At 31.2% G+C, this 14,998-nt stretch overlaps 2 protein-coding genes across 2 annotated transcripts; one reads left to right on the top strand and one right to left on the bottom strand.

Moving 5' to 3' along the window:
- Nucleotides 1-3,960: 3,960 nt before the first annotated feature.
- LOC149546404 (F-box protein At5g49610-like) lies at nt 3,961-5,570 on the bottom strand. The gene has a single exon (XM_089791183.1). It carries the CDS (start codon nt 5,485-5,487, stop codon nt 4,345-4,347), a length of 1,143 nt encoding a protein of 380 aa, XP_089647309.1. The 5' UTR covers nt 5,488-5,570; the 3' UTR covers nt 3,961-4,344.
- A 7,649-nt stretch (nt 5,571-13,219) lies between these two features.
- LOC149546403 (F-box protein At5g41490-like) lies at nt 13,220-14,753 on the top strand. Its single transcript, XM_089794577.1, has one exon. The coding sequence runs from the start codon at nt 13,461-13,463 to the stop codon at nt 14,604-14,606; it is 1,146 nt and encodes a 381-aa protein (XP_089650703.1). The 5' UTR covers nt 13,220-13,460; the 3' UTR covers nt 14,607-14,753.
- The last annotated feature ends 245 nt before the right edge of the window (nt 14,754-14,998 follow it).

The raw sequence follows: 14,998 nt of genomic DNA, 5'->3' as shown, positions 1-14,998 counted from the left end.
ACTTATTCACAAGAGAAATAGATCAAAGGAATTTCACCTTTGGACTTTCATTTTCCTCTTCACTCTTAGATTGTTTACCTTTAGAATTTGCATATTTTCTCTTATTTAGTGATAACTTGGCTTCAAATGTAGAATCAAGATTGCTAGAGCTAGGAGTGTAATTATCATAGTTATCTAGTTCAAATGTAGTCAATCTTCCAACTAGAGCATTCAAAGTTATCTTTTCCTTTGGATCACATCTCATCGCTTGAATATCAGACACTCTAATTTCATAGATTCTAAGAAAGGTTCTAATTACCATGCTTACCACTATCACATCTTCGATTGTTCTTTGAGAGGCTTTGATAGAACTGACACTAGCTTTGATCCTCTCAACATATTTTGCAATGTTTTTGTCCTCTCTCATCGTCATCTAATCAAACTAACCTCTCGAGGTTTCTTGCTTGGATCTTTTCACATTGTCATCACCTTCATAAACATCCTTTAGTTTGGTCCACATGTCATGAGTAGTAGAAAATCCTTTGACCTCATCAAATTTAGCAAAGTTAAGAGCTGATGCAATGTCAATATTCATGATGTTATGATTTTTCTTTTCAGAAATCTTCTCTATAGTCAATGTTCCAATAGGATCCTTGTAAGAACTCCAAATATTTTAAACTTGAATCATTGATGGTTGCAAGTACAACTTCATAATTTCCTAACATGCCTGAAAGTTATCTCTATTCAGCTTGAGAATCTCCCTAGTACAACTTCATAAGTTCCTAACATGCCTAAAAGTTATCTATGTTCAGCTTGAGAATCTCTCTTCTATAAGACATCCTAATCTTTAGCTTAGGTTCTTGAAACCTTCTTTGCAAGTGCCAAGAAGCTCAAATACCAATTGTTGAAAATATAAGAGGAGTAACAGAGAGGGGATGGGTGAATCAATTACCATTGAAATAAATTCTAGATCCCTTAGATGTCAACAAAGAACACAAACTTCATTGAAAATATTGATGTTCGGTAAACATGAAGGCACTTTGTTTACACTAGTAAATGTTGTAACTTAGTAATTACTGAAATAGAAACTATAACTCAAAAAATTCTTAACATGTAAATATTAAGATATATTATCTGTGATTAACCTTACTTAACTTAGTTGCATACACATAAAAGAAATAGCATGAACATAATTGACACCAAGATTTAATGTGGAAACCCAATTTGAAAAAAACCACCAATTGCAACTAGTTACTAATTTTCACTCTTTTGAAGTAAGCCCTATTAGGAGCCAACCATATTAAAGGCTACAAAACACACTATTAGGTGTGACCCTATTAGATCATTTAATCACTCTATTAGGAGTGGTTTTGTTAGAGGACTTTAGCCACTTCACTCTAGAAATGCCACCTTGTTAGAGGATTTACAAATGGTTGTTAAGAGAACTCTCTTAAGGGATTTAGGTCACTGCTACAATGGCTAGAGAATAATAATGAGATTAACCAATTTTTTATGCAACTGAATTTTTATTACAGATCTCAATTTTGGCTTGTATACTTGATCCTGTTTGATCGAATGTATCTTTTTAGCTCCACAAGGATATTCTTATTATCCTTCTAATTCACTTCCTCTAAGCATCTTCTTTTCTTTCATACACTTGCACACATTCAATCCTCAACTTGACCTCATATTTATAATTTATGCATTTTCAAGCAGGCTTGAATATAACTTAGAATGAATCATCTCCTCAGTCAGATAGAACCAACAAATAAATCTATAAAAGTCATTATGCAAAAACAAGAAAATCCTTCCTTAGGTGACCTTGCTTGGTAGACACTAACTCAAAAATGATTTTCCTGTGTTAATCAAGTGAGATCAGTTAACATTGCATCTTCACAAACTTTCTTTGGTAACCACGTGAGCTCAATTAACCCTGGTTCTATCAAAATTTCTCTTTGTTACCCAAGTGAACTTGGTAAACACTCAACTTTTGTGAACTTCACTTCGATGTCAGAGTGGACTCAGTAGTCATAGTCTTCTAAACTTGGCAAACTCTGGAATGCTTGATATGCATAGGAAACTATCTTCATCACCCAAGTGAGCTCGATATTTACTAACTAGCAAAGATATAACATTTTTTATAACATCAAAGACAATACACAATTGACTGACTATATTCAACATATATATACATACACATGTATGTGTATACACACACACACACACACACACACACACACACACACACACACATACATATACATATATAGATATATGTACACACACACACACACACACACACACACACACACACACACACACATGGTTTGCTTCAATCCGAATGAAGCTACTTCCTTAACATTCGTTAATTATAGATATTGTAGTTAAGTTATTCTAAATGCAAATCTAATATATACTAAAAAAGGGATTAATGTTTTTTTTGGGTACAATCTTCCCTACTTAGATTGGTGTAGAAAGTTGATTCTTGCATTTAGATCTATTTCAGGTTGTTTTAGAGCATGAACAACCTTTATTTTTTTTGTTGAGTGGAAGGGATTTATGAATCAATCGATATTAGAATGTGAAATATTTAGGAGAGGAAATCTAAGATAAGCAAAACAATCTTACAATCTCTATTCCCTTATCATAACATTGGAGATCAAGAATATGTCTAACTACTATCTTCAAAGAAGAGCTAGGCACATGGACTCCATATAACTGGGGATTTCACCTAAACTTGTCTAATAGAGACCTTGTAACAAACATGCACTAAAATATTTTTGTTAGTTGTTGCATTATCACCATAAGTATGTTGAGCAAGAAAACTTGACTTCAGGAAAAAAAATGCCTCAAAAAAGAAACATATAAAGCATAAATTTTAAACTAAACTGAAAAAAAGGACGCAATATATATTGAAATGCATTTTTAAAGTTAAATACTTATAGATATTTTTATATCAATTAGTCACCTCTATTGATTTCTCAAATGAACTCTAATGCAATATTGTCTAATGTATACTGAAAAAATACGTTGTTTGTTAGTTTATATTTTGTTAGTTTTTCTACATTCTAGAAACATGTTTTCTCACCAGTTATTCTTAATGATGATTGTATAGGTCCCTTCCACTCTATCACATGTTACAATTGAACTTTTCTTCCAAAGACCATCCATTCAAAATCAATAAGGCGACAAGTAAAATGTTGTTTGTATAATACACTTTCTTGAATAGAGATTCAAGACAATAATGCCTAGATTTAGATGTCTAAGCCTGATGAAATCAATGATACTGTGCATTAAAACAATGATGATCCTCATTATACTATTGTTATGCCTTTGTTTATATATTTTTTGTAGATTTTCTAGTTTTTAAACAAGTAGTATGTATGTTAGGCCTACTGATACTATTTTAATTATGGTTTCGAACCTAGTTCTTGCTTTAGTAAGTGGTAGGGGGTAATTTCATTTGATGGTTATCTACTGGTTGTTGAGCCAGCCCCCTAGTTTTAGTTGCTTATAATTCAAAAACATTTACTAAAATATTTTTGTTAGTTGTTACATTATCACCATAAGTATGTTGCCTTGAAAAAAAAAAACATATAAAACATAATTTTAAAACTAAACTGAATAAAAAGAGCACAATATACTCTATTTAAATATTGTCTATATATTGAAATATTTTTTTTAAAGATAAATACTAATACATATTTTTATATCAATGAGTCACCTCTATTGATTTCTCAACTTAACTCTAATGCAAGATTTTCTAATCTATAAGTTAAACGAAAAATATATGTTGTTTGTTAGTTTATATTTTGTTCATTTTTCTACGTTGTACAATCATGTTTTTTTGCCATATATTCTTAATAACGATTATATAGGTCCCTTCCACTCTATCACATGTTATAATTAAACTTTTCTTCCAAAGAAATTATCCTTTTCTACCATCCATTCAAAATTATTAAGGCGACAAGCAAAATGATGTTTGTACATAATACACTTTCTTGAATAGAGATTTAGGACAACAATGCCTAGATTTAGGGGTCCGTTTTGCTGCAGGCATAGGAATGGAGAATAGGCATTAATATTGGGAATAGGAATGGCTATTCCAATAACAGCTATTTTTTGGAATGGGTATAAGCTCATTTTAGAGGCAAAATGAGAATATAAAAATCGTATTCCAAATTTTTCTATTCCTATTCCATCAACCAAACAGAAAATAAAAATAATATTCCAATTTTTCTATTCCTATTCCATCAACCAAATAGACCTTAGATGTCTAAGCCCAAGGAAATCAATGATACAGTGCACTCGAACAATGATGATCCTCATTGTACCATGGATCCAACACTAGCATAATAAGTAGCATTAAGGCCACCAAACATTGCTGATCTCAAAAGCACGAACTGATGTTGGACGTGTTTGTACAAACATGCCCATCTGTCTTCCTTCAATGCTCTGCATAACTCTTCCTTCTCCATCACAAACAACCATTTTATTCTGAGGCAAGTGCACACAAATCCATCCACTGCTATCTACCACAACTTGTGCACTTCTCTGGCTACCGAAGTCATTCACAATCCCAATATACGAAACTTCTCCACATAGCTTCCTAGGCAATTTTGGCAGTTCTGACCATCTTTCATCCCCATCGACTTCATTCAACCTCCATAAGCACAGATCCTTTGTGTATACCAGAACCACCTTCCCATCATACCCAGTTAACTGCCAATGATAAAAGCTACGAGAAAGTGATCTACCCGATAACTGCGGATGTCCAATAACATCCCAACACTTCTTTGTCAAATCTAATGAAACGACATCCAATCTACATCTGTTCAACCCAAGGAAAGTTGAATTAATCCAATAGAACCTCCCTCTAGAGTAAACCCCTTCCCCCAATGGATAAGCTGATCTTACTGTACTCATCTGCAATTTGGTCCAGGCATTAGTCTGTGAATTGAAAACCTCCATCACCATATTATTTTTCTCTCCAACCATTAGAGTTCTTCCAATGATTAAAGTGCAAACCCTTGTGAAGTCATCAAAGGCCAATCCAATGAAATCATAATGTCTGAGTTGATTAGGAGGGGGAAGCTCTTTCCATGTTTTGATGACAGGATTGCAAAGGTAAAACAAAGTGGGTGCTCCATCCTTGGAGCAGCAGAGTATACTCTTGCAGGACGTAACAATATTGATGGAGTCAGGCGCCAAAAATTCTAAGGAGAGTTGATATACATGGGAGTTGTGTACTGGTTGAAGAAGATATAAATTGTTGTTAAGAGAGTTTATCCAGTGCGAAGGATGAAGACGGCCAATGAGAAAAGCAGGGGTAGAACTTGGATTTCCAGAAGCCATTATCCTTTGGAAGCTCTGTGATGGGGAGAGAAGAAATTTCCATTGTTTGCAAACTGCTCTGAACTTCGTAATCACCAAAGTGGGCAGCTTGGCTAAAACAATTATCTGTAATTCTTCTGGTAGCCTGCGCCATATCTCAGAATTCATCTCCATCTTCTCGTTGACTGAAATTTATCTTTCTGAAATCTGCACTTCTCATATTCAGCTTCAATTAGAAGAAATAGTTTTCTGGTAGATTCTCGCATTTTAATCTTATCCAACAGAAGAGAGAAAGAACCTCACGAATTGATTTCATCGAATTCCATCGTATGAAGCTTGTACGCTAAGATAGTTTATAAGAATAGGATATAATGTGAAGAAACGTCTATCGAGCTGAAGTGCCGTATTTGTTGACTCTAATTAACCAGACCTCTGACAACACGAGGAGCGAGTGCCGTATTTAACAACGTCATTTCTTGGTTACGAAACGTTTTGGCACGAATATTCCTTAAGGATCATCTATTTAAATTGCTTGTACAATCTTCTTTCTAGCACCGGGAAAGTTCTGGAGGAGGATCTCATTAATAGGGGACGAGTCTCATCCTCTTTCCGACAGTTATCTAGTATGGACTGTAGGAGGCTAGCTTAGATGAGGAATGTCTCCTACATAACCATAATCATAGTCATTTAAAGTATTATTTAAAATAGGTTTGACGATTGAGTTGAACAACTAGTATAAGATTTTAAAATATATCTATTAAAATATATCTATTAACATTATGTTGCCATATTGCTATCATGATTTAACTTGCAGTTTTTTAGTCAAACTCATTGACCCATATATCATGAGTAGTGATTCACACATGAATCAATATCCCATTAGAATAAATGGAACACTTAGCACTCATATGCTCATAGAGGTGAAGCACCAAAACTTCATGGGAGGTCACCCATCCTAGTACTACTCCAGTTCGAGCGGTCTTAACTATGGAGTTCCCTCAATGGTTAAACTCACTCTGCTTGCAACCTCATTTGCAAAACCTTCACCAAGTGTTGTGCATTATGAACCATTCATTAAAAAGGCACTTAAGCTCATTGATTGGTTAGTAGGAGATATTTTCCATAGAAAATCAAATTGTAATATTGAAATCATGATTTAACTATGTAGTTTTTTAGTCCTAATAGCAATATCACAATTTGATTGCTTGTGGAAAATATCTTCTACTTATCTATTACCATTCTTTTAGGGCCCGTTTGGTTGCGAGAATATAAAAACGAGAATAGGAATACCTATTCTGGAATACTTATTCTCGAATAGAGAATGAGGTTACGTATCCCTGTTCTTGTTTGGTTCATCCAGAATCTAATGCGAAATACACGGACTAAAAAATTTATGTTTTTTAAAATTTAAAAAATTGGAATAGGAATACGTATTCCTATTCCATCTATTTTGGTGGATTACCGAATCCTCATTTTTGGGCCAAAATTGGAATATGTATTCCAATTTTTTTCCTATTCTTATTCCAATTTGGTGCATCCAAACAGAGAATTAAAATTTTCCGGAATACACATATGCCTATTCCACTTGTATTCCCCTTGCCAAACGGGGCCTTAGGTTGTGACTATCATGTTTGTTTCAAGAATTGTAAAAAAATATTTAGCATTTTGTATTTATTTAGAAATTATATATAAAATTATTTAAGATTAAGATCAAATTTGTAGTAAATATTCAATATTTAATATAATTTGAATAGAGTAAATATTCTTTCTTTTTTGTTCTCTGTGTTTCTGTGTATTGATATCAAATGTTCCTTCTCTTTATTATTATTATTATCATAAATTACTACAATTTTACATAATTACTACGAGCTAGTATGTATGGAAGTTCTTTTAGATTATAATTATTGTATATTGATTTTTTTTAAATAAATATTTTGGCATAAAAATTTGTTATTCTCATTCTTTACAAATTTAGGGGAGTAGAATATACATCATCATAAATAGACAAATTTTATCTTAAATTTATTTGAAGAACTATAAATATATGATATTATTGTTATAATATTAAAATGTTCATCAACTTTAAAAATATGCGCACAAGACTCAAAATTTAAACTTCTTAACAATTTTAAGAATTGCAAAATGAGTACATGTTTTTGAAAGCATTATCATGTGATTGAAGCTTATAATTGAAGACTGAAGACAATTTCAACAATTAAAAATCTTTCAAACAAATTATTTCTATAGAATAATGAACACTTGACAAGAAACAAATAATGTATATTCCATGGCCACTCTAGGATAATCTAAAGAAGATATGTAAGATCAACTACGACATATTATTTAATTATTTGTTAACTAAGTTTTTAATTTATTTTTTCACTTAACCCAAACTAAGGCATATTTTATTCAACTCAATTTGTTTTTCTAGTTTTAGTTATTTAGCTCCTACTATACATTTCTTTAGCTCTTCTAAATTTAGGATTAGGGGATATCTTCCTTTTTGTAATGAAAATCATTCATTTATTGTAATTATATTTCATATTGTGCATTTTTGCAATTGATTCATAATTTAAGGGTTGTTATGGAGCATATTATATTTTCTCGATCTCTTTCATGTGATAGGTGTTTTCTTTTACAAATGATTCTTGTATTCTTTGGTTGCTTCATCAAATCGTACATGCTATTAGAGTGGGGTCACAAGTCCAAATCCTCTTGAATAAGGATGGGGATGATAGTTTTGGTAAGTTTCTAACATATTCTCTCAGGTTTCATGATGTGGTTTCTAGTAACCTCCTATAAGATCCCATGTGCTCTAAATGTTTTAGGATTGTTGGGATCTAATAATTTCATTTAAGGAGGTATCCTAGGCTTTCTATTCACCCTTTTATTATTAAACTAATAAAGGGAAATTATGAGTGGACTAGCATCATGACCTTCTAGCACATCTCACATGGTTGCATATCTTGTGATATTTGTATGAGCTTGTAGCTAAACAAATAACCTTACTAGGTAAATCAACTTGAGTTAATATAGAAAATTATGTTGTAGGTTGATTGCTATGCAACTATGAGTGCTATATACATCCTTGAGTGTCTTTGCACACTTTGGAGCCAACTTTAGGAAATGCATGGAGATTCTCAAAGCTTTCCATTCTTAGATGCTCTTGAAATAGATTTGCTTCTTCTCCTTCTACAGGTAAATTTCATACACATTGATGATTTGATGCTATATAAAAGATTAAGTATATTATAAGTCTTACATTCCCACATGGGCCATAGAGTTATACTTCTTAATTCTCACTCTTCATGTTTATATCCAATCTCAATCATCAATATGTTTATTTATTCTTAATTAGATTGGTATTGAATCACATGTATATCACCCACTGATTTAGTGTAATAGGACATTATTCTTCCCAACAAAGATAGTTTGTGTGAACATGTACCTTGTAGACATATCATCATTGTTAATGGAGTGTCATGTTGTAGATTTGGAGGATTATTCTAACTAAGTTGATATCTTTTTTGTTGATAGCCATATCAATGCTTTCAACTTACCTTTATTGCTAATGTATCTCCTTATTCATAATATTTTTGTACATTCTTTAGTTGTCACCTCCTACATTGATTGATTATGTACATTTTTTGATGACATCATCATCTATCATGGAGATGGAAATTTTTAACAATGTCCATAGGAACACATTATTGCATTTGGACTCCTAGTTCTTATAATTCTTCAGAGTGGCTTCTCCCATATCTAGTAAATTTGTTTCTCCATAAGGTAATAAATATTTTTGATAAGTAGTGGATCATATATTTTGATTCATACATCTATCATTGGAACATGATCTCCCTAGTGATTGTGAGACTCAAATCATCAATTTCTCTTTCATTTTGGTATTTATTGTATTATTGTGATATATTTAGTACTTATGGGGACATTTTGAGTCCTTAATACTTGTCACGTGTAATTTTTTCTTTAAATATTTTAATTTTGAATATAAATATTTTTCTCATATGGTTTTTCCTAATTTCTCAATTTAGAAAGACCTCATTCATGTGAGTTGTATTACTATGCATTGTTGTACATACATGAGTACCTACTTAGGTACTAATTTTTGGGACTCATTCATGCTATCTTATTGCATTTATTATCATCTTTTATCTTCTCCCTAATTTTACCATATTGAAGTGTTGGATAAATAAGGACATATTATTCGAGCACTTGTTTATTAGGCCCTTTAATTTCTTTTTTATTTGAGTTAATATTTGACATATTTTGGTTATAGTTAAATTTAATATATCTCCAACTATGCATTTTTTTCCTTCTAAATTTGTAATTAGAAAATCTCTTTCTATATATATCAAAGAGTTTATTCATTACAATTATACCTCCTATTTCATTTTTCCAATCAATACAAAATATTATGGTTGAATAATAGAACATATTATCTTTTCTAAATTTATTTTACAAACTATTTTTATCCACCCTCTTTCTCTCTATAGATTCATTAGAAACTTATAAACCAAAGGTGTTATCACATGATCTTTCATTAACCATCCTTACTATTAAAGATTCATAAATTACATGAAATCTAAAATTATAAACATAATGAAATTGAAATGCATTCCATTAGTTGATTCTTATAGTTGAAGGAAAAAAAACCAAGTTTAAATCAATATAAAATAAATTAGACTTGAATATGGTGATCGAAATTGAAAGGTGAGTACAAATACATGTTAGCTATTATTCAACAAGCTAAATCTTGCCCCTTAAAAGAAAAACAATCATGCTTGGTGTAAATATTTGGAATACTTACCTAGAATCTCAAAATGTTTTAGTAATTTACAAAATGTATGATTCCACCTTCCATGTACACACTTTATTTAAACACTTGAATGGTACAAGATAATTTCATATAAGATATATGAAAGCTCCTTTTTAAAGTCAATAAATACATCTTAATAAATTCATGGTACATTTTGAAACTTAACTTTTTATTATCTATAAATACTATTTATTTAAAAATCCTCTTGTGAGAAAACTTTTTATTATCTATAAATACTATTTATTTAAAAATCCTCTTGTGAGAAAACATAGCCAAGTTAAAGAAAAAATAAATTACAATTCATTTTTCACTTTGTAAATAATAATGCATATACTGATGAGAAATGTTTATTGAGAAAATAATAAAATTAAATGTTATGAGAAAAATAAAAATATTTAGCATTTCAACTTTATGAATAATTTTATTTCAAAATTGATTGATAAATGACAAAAAGGTTCAATCATTGAAAAAAATCATATTAGAAAATTTATTAGTCATATTATTAAAGTTTTTATTTCTTCTTGATGTTTCTATGGCATTAGACTATGCCCAAATCTAAGTGTTAAGCTTCTTAGTAAAAAAGAATCCATGGATTTTAAAACTAAAATGTTATGAAATGTTTATACAATCAAAAGCACACACCCATTATAAAAGAAACAAGATGATGGTTAATTAAAAATGGGTTCAAATTTTAAAATGATATCTGTTTTAAAATGAAAATGAATGCCTATTCTTAAAAATGATATTAAATAGGAATTTTTAAAAAAATGTATAATTTTAATTTGAAGTTTGATTTTAAAAATGTACTAATTTTTAATGTTTTGGGAACCTGTTCATGCCATTATCTTTTTCAAGCCTAAAACTCTCCATAAGCCTTAACCCAATGTTGTACGATTACTTTAATAGTAGATGTATGATCTACAAAAAAATTAAAAAGTTATGATGGTATATTTAGATGTTTTTGTAAAGCAAGATGAAATTGATTCACAACCAACTCACATTCATAGTGATCATATTGATCTTATGTATCCTAGAAACAATAATAATTGTATCAATTTTATGTCGATCCCACTGAATCACAATGATCCTATGAACTTGATCCAATAACATTGATTTGATTTGGTCTCCTTGTGAGTACAAATATTTAAATTTCCAATGATTTTTAGTTATCTAAATAAAGAAAGGTCATTAAAGGCTAAATTTCTTGAACCACTATGTAATAAAAAAATTTTGTGATCAAGTGATTGTATAAACTATTCTTTCTTATATAAGCTAAACATTTCATAACATTATCAATAAATTATAGTAACAATAAATATTTATTTACTCATTCCATCATTGTGATATTAATCTTATTATAGTAAGCACCAACCTTAACCTTCTATTATCAAAAGACAAATATACTTCAATCGAAATGGTACTTCATCAAAAATGGTGAAATCATAAAAAAAATTCGTAGGATTTCAACATTTCTTCCTTCATTGAACTTATTGGAATGCCTTTTTTGTGAAAATCCATCCAAACATCGAAAATTCCTACATTTCAAAAATTTAAAATCTAAACTATATGTAAATCCTCAAGTTCATGTAGTTCCAAAGTATACTGATCTAATTTTAATAAAGCAACAAATCAATCACATCTAAATGCCAAAATTTCAAAAAGGTGAGAACTTAAATTTAATCTTCAAAGGTCCAAGTAAGCACAATTTAAATGAATTTTCAATCCAAATATTGTAAAACCCAAACATAAAAATCATATTTGCATTTCTATATTTTGCTAATTCTTGTTATGAATTTAAAAGTATGGTTATTTAGTTCTTATATAATTTCTTCAAATTTTAATTTATTTAGAGTAACAAAGATATTTTCTATGACTATTTTAGGGACATTTCTAGATTCACATCATTTTATGTGGGTAGGTTACTTGGATGAGGTTAATAACTAATTATTGAAGGCTAGTGTTGTATATGCCACTTACATTTAATGGGTGTCCTAACCAATAATTAAGGTGAATGGTATATCTATGTTTGACCATGAAGGTTTTGGTTCTAATTTTAAAGGTAATCTTCACATTTGTAATTTAGGAGACTACATGAGAATGTTCATTTTAAATTTTTTTCTAAACAATGCATTAAAAAGGTTCAAAATACTGTATAGATGGCATATCAAAGAAAATAAGATAAATCTTAGATGTTGATTAGAATGCTAATAAGGGTAATAATAAGAATCATAATATTGAGTACCTATCATTTCATTAAGAATGTACTATTGTTGTATCTATTTTATTCATATGTAGTTTTTTGTTTTGAAAATCTTTTGTCATATTTGCATATGTACCATAGATCTACTCATTCTTAAAGAAAACCCTATATTTCTTTATGTACTATGACTCTAATGATCCTTGTTGTGAACATGATTTCTCGATGGCCACCCTTAACCATCACACACTATGGGAAGAATTAAGCCTAGCAAAAAAAAGTCAACTTTGACTATTTAACACTTTTAGTTTAGGAATTAAGCTTGGTGTGTGATGTTTAAGCTGTTCCTATCTTGATGACTATGTAATAAGACTTTATATATATATTTTTCTCACAAACCATATCATTTTTCATTTAATTTTTGATGCTAAATGTTAATTTATAAGTCATATTATAAAGTTTATTCTAATGCATATATTAGCATAAAAAGACAGATATGTAATTAAATCATTTCTTAATTTCTAAAATAAAAATTTATTTTAATTTTAAATTTAATTAAAAATAATAGTTTTCTTTATTCTATCTATATATAGATAAGAACAAATCACTCACACACCTTTTAAAATATTTTACTTCAAAGATAATCTTATATATGCACTCAAATCCCAGTCATACAAAAGATATATACTCGAATCCTAGTTATAATAAAAACATAAAATAGAAAGAATTACTTTTGTGTAAGAAACAACCTACTCATCGATTAGAATACACATTGTCCAAAGCTGTAAGCATTGTCAGCACCAAGCAGATGGAATGGCTTCATTTAGCACTATAATCTCTTCAACTTTCTTCCTAAATTCATTGATGGTGCTGAAGTAATAGAGTTTCTTTGAAATCTTTTACCGAACCCATCTTCATTTAATAATGAATGGGAGAACAACTCCAGTAATTACAAGTTATAGTGGTTAGGAATGAGAATTATTGCGTCCACTTCACTTCACCTCTCCTAATTACATTATTAACTCTAACAAATAATTCTTAAAGAATGGAACTGGCATAGAATGAAGTTGTTTTCATGATTTACAACCAGTTCAATTTAACTCATGGTAGAGGGGCATGATGGGCGAGGTTTCATGGGATTTACTGCCACAAGATCTAATGGTCCTTATATTCTCCAGATTTCCCATTCCAAGCCTTACAAAGCTCAAGGTTGTATGCAAGCAATGGAATACTATAATCTCCTCCATTGGCACCACATTCCAACGGTACACAACAACTGTACCAATTTCTTCTACTCCTGCATTTATCGTAGAGCTCAGATATGTGTCCTTTTGGAATCGACCCATAACAATCTTCACAACTACACTATGGATGGTAGAAGCCCAAACCTGTAACTTTTACAGGCTCCCTTTGGATTTCTTCCCAACTTCTGTGAATGTCATAGCTGCTTGTAAGAGCATAGTTTTGTGTTGTAAACACAACGGACTGAAAGAATCCCCTGCCATGTATGTGTGCAATCCTGTTACAAAAGCATGGAGGCAGCTTCCTTCTCCAGGGTATCTAAAATGGTGGGACTTCGTTGCTTTATCCTTTGATTCTACTGCTAGACAATGCAAAATATTGCTGGGAAGAGGGTTAATTAAGGGTGAACAGCAATCTGATATGGAGATAGAAATGTACGAGTCCTCTACATCTTCATGGACTAAGCCTAAGATAAGTACGGCTAATGCTCTTGTTTGTCCAAGAGGTGAAGGGATTTATCACAAGGGGAGATTTTATTGGATAAATGCAAACAATAACAGATCAACAAATGGGGATGTGGTGGGGTTTAATGTGGAGGAGGGGAGTTGGCATATAATTCAGCGGCCTGGTGATGGGGAAATGGGTAGAGAAGTTCCAATTTCGTGGTGTTTAAGTGGGGTTGATGGGAGATTGATGTTGGTGTACAAATACAAAGGTGTTAGTCTGTGGAAAATGGAAGAAGATAGTGAAGATGGAGGGAGGATGAAATGGGTGGCTGAGAAGAGGACGACGGAGTGGGAAATAAGGAATGAAACTTGGCCGCATGCTGCTGTGAATGAGAGTGGTTGGAGTTTGGTGTATCTTCCAAACAGAAATGGAATGGTTGTGCTCGATGAACGGGGAAATATGGTGAGGAGAATCGAGATCAAAGAAATGAAAGAGATGAAAATGATCGGAGATGATGGAACTTCACCAAGTAGCTTGCGTGCATTTGAGGCCAATAATGTTTGGTGGCCTTAGCTTCACACGAGTCTCATTTGCACTAAGGCTTCTGTAAAAAGTGTACATAAATTAATACATGCACCACTGTGCAATACCAGACAATTGGAATCCTGGTTCCAATTACTGATTAAATTTTAAAGTCACGAACACTCTTCGCATTTCGTATATCTTATGTGTCCTTTGCATTTAAAATAGGTTTCCTCGCTACATTTGATGTATAATGTAAATGGTCTTCCAAAAATAGTTTGTGTACTTCAACGGGTAATCAGTCTTATTTCTTTACAATAACGTTCTGTTTGGTTGAAAGAATTATTCAACGTGACATTTATTTAGGCTAGAATAAGCTCTCTTTTCCTAATATATTCTTAAAATAATTTCGGGAACATCATTTGGACCTTTTTGGTTGATCT

The sequence above is a fragment of the Cupressus sempervirens genome, chromosome 7, assembly GCF_028749045.1.
Source record: "Cupressus sempervirens isolate cs-2001-9-10 chromosome 7, ASM2874904v1, whole genome shotgun sequence".
Taxonomy (NCBI): Eukaryota; Viridiplantae; Streptophyta; class Pinopsida; order Cupressales; family Cupressaceae; genus Cupressus; species Cupressus sempervirens.
Note: the sequence above shows the minus strand (reverse complement) of the source record. Positions and strands in the feature narration are given on the sequence as shown.

Coding starts and splice junctions, on each gene's coding strand:
- LOC149546404 (XM_089791183.1), bottom strand. CDS start 5,487: ATGGAGATGAATTCTGAGATATGGCGCAGGCTACCAGAAGAATTACAG.
- LOC149546403 (XM_089794577.1), top strand. CDS start 13,461: ATGATGGGCGAGGTTTCATGGGATTTACTGCCACAAGATCTAATGGTC.